General features: G+C 41.2%; 1 protein-coding gene across 3 annotated transcripts in view; it reads right to left on the reverse strand.

Annotated features, from left to right (window-relative positions):
• USP45 (ubiquitin specific peptidase 45) overlaps positions 1-9,232 on the reverse strand; it is an 81,810-nt gene extending 72,578 nt beyond the window's left edge. For 2 of the 3 annotated variants that reach the window (XM_066254431.1, XM_066254426.1), the window contains exons 1-2: positions 8,191-8,234; positions 4,707-4,816 (exon numbers count right to left, since the gene is read on the reverse strand). In XM_066254431.1, the coding sequence (XP_066110528.1) occupies positions 4,707-4,806 (100 nt within the window). In that variant the 5' untranslated portion in view covers positions 4,807-4,816; positions 8,191-8,234. Of the gene's footprint in view, positions 1-4,706; positions 4,817-8,190; positions 8,235-9,117 lie in introns of those variants that run through there. The other variant, XM_066254430.1, reaches the window with a different exon arrangement.
• Between the last annotated feature and the right edge of the window lie 591 nt (positions 9,233-9,823).

The following is a 9,823-nucleotide window of genomic DNA, read 5'->3' on the forward strand; positions in this document are numbered from 1 at the left end:
AAAGGTGAGCATTTTCGTTGCTAAACCCAATCAGTAAGTAAAGTCACTAACATTAAAAAGCTATAACTAAAAAGCATTGAGATTTAAAAAATAATAATTCAAAAGGCATACTTAGGGAATGATTCCATTTACAAAACATCTGTGAAATAATATAATTATAGAGTTAGGGAACAGATTAGTGGTTGCCAAGACTGTGGATGGGAAGGAGTTGTGGTTATAGATGAGTATATACTTCAGGTGGTGATTTAACAGCCAAGTATCCTGATTGTGGTGGTTATAGAAAGCTATACATGTAATAAACTGCATAAAGCTATGAACACATGAGCCTACACACATACATGAATACTTGTATATCTATTGAAATACAAATAAGCTCTATGAAATGCATTGAGGTCAGGTTCTTTGTTTTGATATTATACTATAGAAATACAATATGTTAAACCAGGAGACATTAGGTAAAGGGTGAGTGGGATCTCCTTGTATATTTCACTGTACCTTCCTATGAATCTAAAATATTTCAAAAATAGTTTAATAAATAATTAAAGGAGATAATTTATTGAGCAGCTAAAATGTGTCTAGCATTTTGAATATATTTTATTTCCATTAAGATACACACATAAAATCTTTTCACATAGACTAGCTTTGCTATGACATTATTTTCATCATTGTTGGGAGAAAGGAGAGAGAGGAATAAAGATACAATTTATAGGAATAAGAATCCCCAGAATTCTCCTAATGAATATTCCCAAATAACAAAAGATTTTTAATAGTCCTTAAATATCCTTTATAACAGTTTCCCACTGTGTGCATTGTGTGAAGACAAATTACCAAAATGAGCAAAGAAGTTTTTAATTCTTCAAATAACCATATTCTCCACCTAAGGGCATAACGATACTTCCATTTCTCCCGAATACCTGAGCACTTCAATTGCTTCATCTCAAATCAAATATCCCAAACACCAAACCTACAACTGCCAAAATCAAATAACAAGAGACTTAGTAACCTGAAGAGGAAAACAGAAGGAGTATGTACATTTCAACTTTCTCCACTTCCCTTTCTAAATGCAAAAGATTCCTTTCACCTATGGTAACTCGAGACCAGCTAAACAGTACTTTCATTTCATCTTGAAGACTAAGAATGTGATTCCTGACAAGTTACTTATAATAAAATTTTAACAAAAATAATGCATAAATCTGATAAAAACTTCTAATTTTACACCAAGAGCAAGTTATAAGAATAGACACACAAAAAAGTAATTCTGATGTCCTATGTTTGAAAACATTTAAAGAAAGAAATGGTCAGGGGAAGAGTGATAAATGACCTCACAAGTTTAACACCCAGAAATGGACCACATCTCATTGCTTTGCTTGAGGTTTTATATTTTTTAACATTCTAAAGCAGCAGTTCTCAACCGGTGAGTCGCGACCCACCGGTTGAGAACCGCTGTTCTAAGGGAAAAATCATTTCACATACCTTCTATATCATCTTTGGGGTGGGATTTGGCCAGAGCACGACTTACCCATTCTCTAATTCTAAACGTAGATTTATAAAACTTAAATTGTTAATGAACTTAATTAAGATTAAAAGACTTATTTAAAAAAAGACAACAGAACCAAAATGGGTCAGTTATGCAGAGCACCATGTCACCAAACTGAGACTTAATATCTAAGTTGATTACAGTTTCAGCTTCTCCTCAGAATTTTTTCTGATTTTTATTTATTAATTTTAGAGCAAGAGAGGAGGGGAGAGAGAGAGAGAAATATTAATTTATTGTTCCACTTATTTATGCTTTCATTGGTTGATTCTTATATGTACTCTGACCAGGGATTGAACCCATCACCTTAGTGTATAGGGATGACTCTAACCAACTGAGCTACCTGGCCAAGGATACCGGGAAGGAATTTCAAACCAGGAATGGAATCTTAAACCAGTCAACCTAGAATTATCTGGTCAGCACTAGTGAAGAAATCTGCTAGGACCCTCGCCAATCCTTAAAGCAGGGGTCCCCAAACTATGGCCCGCGGGCCACATGCGGCACCCTGAGGCCATTTATCCGGCCCCCACGCACTTCCGGAAAGGGCACCTCTTTCATTGGTGGTCAGTGAGAGGAGCATAGTTCCCATTGAAATACTGGTCAGTTTGTTGATTTAAATTTACTTGTTCTTTATTTTAAATATTGTATTCGTTCCCATTTTGTTTTTTTACTTTAAAATAAGATATGTGCAGTGTGCATAGTGATTTGTTCATAGTTTGTTTTTTTTTAGTCCGGCCCTCCAATGGTCTGAGGGACAGTGAACTGGCCCCCTGTGTAAAAAGTTTGGGGACCCCTGCCTTAAAGGAAGGTGATCTTGCCACAACAAATCTGCTTTTTACTAGTATAACTTGCTTGTCCTGCTCCCTTCTGCCTATAAAAAGCTTTCATTTTGTATGGCTCCTTGGAACTCCTTTCTGTCTGCTAGATGGGACGCTACCCAACTCATGACTTATTGAATAAAGCCAGTAAGTTCTTTAATATTTACTCAATTTTTTATAGGTTCCAGGCCTTCAATTGAAATCTACAATATTAGTTTTTAAACGTCTCACCCTATATACTTTTTATAAGTATAAGTAAATTTAAAAGTTTTAAGTTTTCCTACAAGAGCTAACTGGTGTTTACATACTTAAAATATATAATATTTAAAACTATATACTTAAAACTATATTTAAAAATTCCCTGTGTTAATAAGCAAAGTTCCTCAGTTTTCTAAAATATTTTTAATCATATAACTATCTAAATTTCATGTGACAAGTAGATACTCTAGACAGTCCTGAATAAAAAATATAAAAATGTGTTAAAGTCTATCGTTGTTTCATATTAACATATCAAAAACAATAATCCAAATCTCCATGTTTTCTACTTTAAATATTAATAAAACATTTTGTAAGGTCTTTCAGCTTGCAAATAACGGCATAAAAATCGACACTCCCCTTTTCCCTCCCAGAAATTGTCCAAGGGCACAAAGAACAAGTAACAAATATCACTTTTAGAGAAACCAGGATAGAGCTGAATACCCAAGTCACAAATTCCGTGGAAAGGCCTGCCCTCGAAGCAGCAGAGATGAAACAGGAATGCACACAGAGGCAGAGAGAATACTGCAGCTGTGGATTACAGAGTGACGTACGGCATATGCTTCACACACAGAACAAAACCCAAATCTCTGTGCTGCAACAATGGTGGTTCCCCTATGTCCAATTTTGTTTTGAGAAGAAGCAAAAAGGAAATTTCTCATTCGCTGGGGGGTCATATTTGCCCTGAACAATCCTGTCACTGTGGCAGTTGGGAAGAAGAGAAACTATGGATTCTGAAAAAATCCAGTGCTGCGCAATCCCATTGGTTGGAAAGAAGTAAAGGCCAAATGACTCAAACTCAAAATTCCACTTAGGTCTCAACGGTGTTTTGGCCCTCCTTCCAGCAGAAACATCCTAAGCCTTACTGGCCCAAGGAAAGCAACCCTACATCAAAGAATGAGTAATCAAAGAATAATCAAAGACGCAGAATCTATGCTCAGATAATATGAGGGAAGAAAGGCAATGGAAAAACCATGGCTGCGCAATCTCTGCCATGAACTAAATCACAGAACAGAAGCGAACACTCTAGCATGAGGTGGCAAAACAATAGGAAGTGGCTGGCAGAGTTCAGCAAGAAGTGGAAGAAAACCAAAATAAAATTACAAAAAGGAAGGCAAAACTAATGCCTATAGGTGACACAGACCCTGAAACACAGTAAAAAATATTGATAAAAACAAAGACAGAAGCAAAATGAAAAGGGACAGGAGTTTTAAAGGGTTTGAGGAAAAAATACTAATACTAATTATGGAAGACAGGCAAAGGAGAGTTAATGAGAATAATCAATCCCTGAAGAAAACTATTCACAGAAGAGAATATTTAAAGGTAAAATTCAGACTTCCTTCAATACAGTACTTTAGTTATCCTGAAACACTGTCCAAATTAAAAACATGTAAAAGTGGAAATAATATATTAAAATCATCTTTTTACGTAAAGAGCTGAGCAAACTGGTTAAGAAAGTAACGAAAATCCTCCAAGGCCAAAACTCAAGGCCTGAAGCCAGCGGCTCACCAGTGGCGTCTGCCAACCTTCTGACTTGACCACTTGGTTTTTTTTTTTTTTTTGGTTTTTTTTTAGATTTTTTTTTTATTTATTTATTCATTTTTATTAGAGAGAGAGAGGAGAGAGAGAGAGGGAGAGATAGAGAGAGAACAGGAAGCATCAACTCCCATATGTGCCTTGACCAGGCGAGCCCAGGGTTTTGAACCGGCGACCTCATTCCAGGTCGACGCTTTATCCACTGCGCCACCACAGGTCAGGCTTGACCACTTGGTTTTAACAGCCCGTGAGAAACAGGACGACCACAAAAATAAGCGAATCCTAATTACTTTATAAACTAAACAAAATCTCAATAACAATACCAACAGCATTCTTTTGGAACTAGACAAGTTGATTTTAAAGTTCACCCAGAACACGATAAAAATAAAGAGGAAAGAATTTATTCATTAAAAGCATGTTTAACCACAATGCTATACACCTAAAACTGATACAAAATAATACTGAATGTAAATTGTAATTGAAAAGTAAAATTTTAAACTAAGATATATTGTTATTTCTTTTCTGCAACACAATATTTAGGATGCCAGAGTATCACGATTTACCAGCAATGTCATCTGAAGAGTCTTCATCATGAGGTATGGCAGGCCTCTTGCTTCTTTTGGTTTTCTCAGGGAAAACTTTGGATGGCTCTTTCACTCGCATCTGTTATTTACTGAAAAGGTTGGGGGGGGGGGGAGAATACATTTTAATCCTCAAAATTAAAATTTTATGTATTTTACTTAGTGCATATTAAAACTGAAATTACTTCAATTTTAACTAGTCCACTTAATCAGCAGAGGAAGAAAAGGGAAGTCAGCTGGAACCAAAAAGTATCTTTATGAAGCCAATACACAAATGGCACTTTACATTTAACTGTTACCAACTACTCCCTAGATATATGCTATCTAGGTGAATGAAAAAGCAGAAGTTTTGATCAATGGAACAAGTCACTGCTTCTGCATCGTGTGCTCCCCTTGATCTTTCTGCTGTCCCACCAGCAAGGAAATAGTAGGAGTTGGTAAAGCCACAATGGACCAGAGATGGAAGCCATGTGCCAAGCACCATTAGGCCATGCCACCTTTGCTGTATGACCTAGTGCTAGACTACAGAGAAATAAATTTCTATCTTTTGAAACTATTGCATGTTTTCTCCCTTTTCTGTCTTTTTTCAAATGTTTATTTTATTAATTTAAAAGAGAGGATAAGAGAGAGAGAGAGAGAGAGAGAGAGAGAGGTGGATGGAGAGAGAGGAACATCAATCTGTTCCTATAGGTGCTCTGACTGGGGGTCAAACTAGCAACCTCTGTGCTTTGGGACAATGCTCTAACCAACCGAGCCCTCCTGCCAGGAATCACTTTTTTGTCTTTTTAAAAAAACTTATTGATTTTAGAGAGAGGAAGAGGAAGGGAGAGAGAGAAAGAGAGGGAGAGAGGGGGAGAGAGAAAGAGAGGAAGAGGGAGAGGAGAGAGAGAAACACTGACCTGTTCCTATATGTGTCCTGACTGGGGAACAAACCAGCAATCTCTGTGCATTAAGACAGTGCTATAACCAACCAAGTTATTCCACCACGGCCCCAGCTTTTTTTTTTTTTAAGTGAGAGAAGGGGAGATAGTCTGCTGCATGCTCCACAACCAGGATTCAACTCACAACCCGTCTGGGGTCAACGCTGGGTGGGACCAACTGAGCCACTGGCCGTGAGAGGGGAAGAGAGAGAAAGAAGGGGTGGGGAGGGAAGATGGTCACTTCTCATGTGTGCCCTGACTGGGGATTGAACCAAGACGTCTGCATGCCAGGCCAATGCTCTATCCACTGAGACAACTGACCAGGGCCACCTCCAACTATTTTTTTTTTAAACACAGAATTTTTTTGGTTTTTTTTTTATTTAATTTATTCATTTTAGATAGAAGAGAGAGTGAGAGAGAGAGAGACAGAGAGAGAGAAGGGGGGAGGAGCAGGAAGCATCAACTCCCATATGTGCCTTGACCAGACAAGTGCAGGGTTTCAAACCGGTGACCTCAGCGTTCCAGGTCAACGCTTTATCCACTGCGCCACCCCAGGTCAGGCTCCTCCAACTATTTCAACTTAATGTCCTGAAAATAGACATAACTAAAAGTATCCAGGGAAAATGGCCCATAAGAAACTGGTCATATTTTTTTTTCCAATTGTACAGATAAACTCTTCATGAAGAAGAGCATTAACACATAAATAACGCTGTCAGAATAAAAAAGAGGAAGGAAGGAAGGGAGGGAAGGAAAGAGAAGAGAAAAAGAAAAGGAAGGGAACAGAAGGGAAGGGAAGGGAGGAAAAGAAGGAAGGGAGGGAGGCAGGGAGGGAGGAAGGAAGGAAGGGAAAAGAAAGAAAGAAAAGAAAAGAAAGGTATTTGACCTACAATCTGTAAAGATCTGGGTCTTTTACAAAAACCCTGGCTCAAACTTAACTTGGCAATATCAAATCAATTTCCAGTGGGTTTTTTTCTGACAAATACAATATATTTTCATATATAGAAACACTGTGGATAGTAACCCATTGTTTAGCTATCACTTATATGTATAGGTTTCTTTTACAATATCCCTTTAAATTAAAAAGAGATGAGTCCAATTATTAGAGCTTCAAATACTTTCTATCATCAATACTGTGTCTGGGGAGTTCCAAGACCACCCTCACATTTGGAGATTCACTAGGACTCACAAAACTCAGCATATAGTTAGTTGTACTCATAGCTACCATTTATCATGGCAAGGTATACAGTATGAACGTACAGGCTGATCATAATGGAAAAAGACACAAGCTACATAGAGGAATCCTTGTGCAGGCTTCCTTATGTCCTCTCCCTCCCAGATGTCAAATCCAGCAGTACACCTGTGCAAGGCTTTTGCCCAGGGAAGCCCATTACAATCACAGGCCCAGGATCTTTGTGGGAGCTAGTAACTTCAGTACAAACCATGTTGTACAGCATAAACCATACTGTTCGCAGATGTCACACAAGCGCTAACCTTGCAAGAAGGTTTTTCTAAAGATAACTATCTCAGGCCCACTATGCTTTTTTCAGCACAAATACCTTCTAGCCATTCTTTTTTAATTTACTGATTTTAGAGAGAGAGAAAGAGAGAAACAGGAACACAGATCTGTTCCTGTATGTGTCCCTACTTGTAATCGAACCAGCAACCTCTGCAATTCAGGAGGAGGATCTAACCAACGGAACATTCTGGCCAGGGCACTTCCTGGTCATTTTTCTCACATGGTTTCCCAACCAAAGTTTTCAGTTTTCAACTTCAGCATTATTCTAAAATCTGTCTTTTCTTTAATGTAGGATGTACAACTAAGTTGCTTAGAAATGTTTAATAGTTTTTAAGCAGGTTATGCAAACAAAGGCCTATAGTCTAAAAAAAAAAAAAAAGAATCATTTTTTCCTACTCTCGGGCAATTATTTTCAGCGGCGGGAGGGCAGAGGTTCGATACCAGGCTCGACAAGATGAAAAGCACTTAACATAGTTTTACTGAGCATCGCACTCGGTTCTAAGCACTTCAAAGATAACTAAACTAAGCCCACTTAACCCTCACAACTATCCTACGAGACAGGTGACTTATTTTCCCCATTTCACACTGGAGGAGACGGAGACGCAGAGAAGGGAAGCGGAGTGCCGGGGCCCCCAGCCAGGAGCGACGGACCCGGGCGGGCCTTCTCCACGAGGCTGCCAGAAACCCGCGGCTCCACACGCTTCCTCCCGTCACCACAGAGACACCGCGTTTCCCGAGGGGAGGGCGCTGTTCGGCGAGCGCGCCGGAGACGCCGGGGGTGCCGGGGGGTGCCGGGAAGCCGCGCGCCCCGGTCACGGCGAGGCGGGGACTCGGCCCTCCCGGCGGCCGCTCCCCCGCCCGGACTCGGCCGGCTGCCTCTCCGGCTGCCGCCTGACCGCGGCCCTAGACAAGGATCAGGAAGACGGGAGGGCAAAGCGGCCCGCTCTCCCAGGCGCACCACGCCACTCGTGCCCGCGGTCGCGGAATCCTAGATCTGGACACTGCGACCCCCTGACCGCACCCAACTCACCCCGCGGGCCGAGCCTCCGCGTCTCCACGAGAAGAGACTGCGCCTGCGCGGCTGTCCGCGGGCGGCGGGGGCGGGGCCTCGCGGGGCCGCGCCCGAGTCTGAACCCGCGGTCTGCGGCTCCCGGGGCCGAGCACCCGGAGTGGAGCGTGGGCAAGGCTGGTCGGCTCTGCTCTCGCCTTCGTTTTCTACTTGGGCAGAGCCTGGTAGGCGCCCGCCAGTCTTAAAATAATAGCGGTGGGATCCGAATAGCAGCCTGGAGCGCTCGGGTCTTCTTGGCGTCGGGAGGAAGTCTCACTTGTGGCTGGGCACCTGCTGGGACAGCCTCCTGCTTTCCTCCGTCACACTCTTCTGTACAATAAAGTCACGTCAGACACCCACCATACATCACCTTGGTTTGTTTGTTTGTTTTTTTCATTATTATTGTCTTATCTTTCTCACTTTCTTACTGGACAGGAAATGTCTTGCTCTCTACACCTATCCCCCTTGGGACCTCAATTATTCGTTAAAGGAGTCTGCAAATTGCATATACTTAGTAAAAGTAGTCAGTTTGAAAATATTTTGATAGAATTGAGGCAGGAAAGTTAGTTTAGGAAACAGAGACCTCGAGCTCTACCTCTCCTCTCCCCTTCTAGGTTAGGAGTCTGGGGATGTCACTTGTGGCTAGGCACCTGTCCCCTTACAATCCCTCCCCACTCAGTTTTCTTGGGTTGAGAAATAGTTGAGACAAACGAAAACCAGTCTCAGCCAGAGTTAGCAGCCACGTTGACCTAGATCGCAATTGGAGGCCTCTCTGTCCTCCAGACAGCCACCGCCCAGAGAGTCGGACCTGAGATGAGTTGCGCGGCGACCTCGCCCCCTGCCCCAAGCTCTGGAGACCACGAGCCACCCCCGTTCCCTCCCCTTGTCCACTTCTGATAAAAACCTTACCCAGACACCTCCGGTGCGAATCACTTTCTGAATTCGTCCGCACTCCCCTCCTTCTTCAGCGTGTACTGTCACCTTAAATCTGCGGCTTTGTTGAATCTGTCTCGATCTTGAATTTTTTCCTGTGAGGTAACAAGAACCTGGACACTGTCACTGAGTTTAGGCCTTCCTGTGACCCCCTCCGTCATCAGAATGATATTGCAAACATCAATGCTAGTTACGGATTGCTCTACAAATACTGTAATCTTTCAAAATTGTTCAGCAGTGGTGAACAATTGGCCTTGTGGATATATCCTTGGATTACGGGTAAAAAGATATCAGAGATAAACCAAAAAGTTTGACTTTTCCTTAAAAACTCTAATTGATGTCTTATGAAATAGTTAAAATTATTTCCATGTTAAGAACCTGGCTGGCTAAGGAGCTTTGCGCAATGGCAGTATCATAGCTAACGAGGTTTATCCCAAGAGCGATTATATGTTAATTGAGAATTTGGCTAAAGAGATTACTAAATGTTTACACTGTGTATACAGAAACCACTCATTCCACAAATATAACCTAATACATATGCCAGTCATTGTTCTCCGTTCAAGGATACACAATCATGTTTTGCAGTAGGCGGATTTTTTTCACTAGGGAAAAGAAAATATTCCCCAAATAAATATAGGTTGCGTTGTGGTGTAATTTTGAGATCTAATAGACTATTTCATAT

The sequence above is a fragment of the Saccopteryx bilineata genome, chromosome 1 (genome assembly GCF_036850765.1).
Source record: "Saccopteryx bilineata isolate mSacBil1 chromosome 1, mSacBil1_pri_phased_curated, whole genome shotgun sequence".
NCBI classification, from domain to species: Eukaryota; Metazoa; Chordata; class Mammalia; order Chiroptera; family Emballonuridae; genus Saccopteryx; species Saccopteryx bilineata.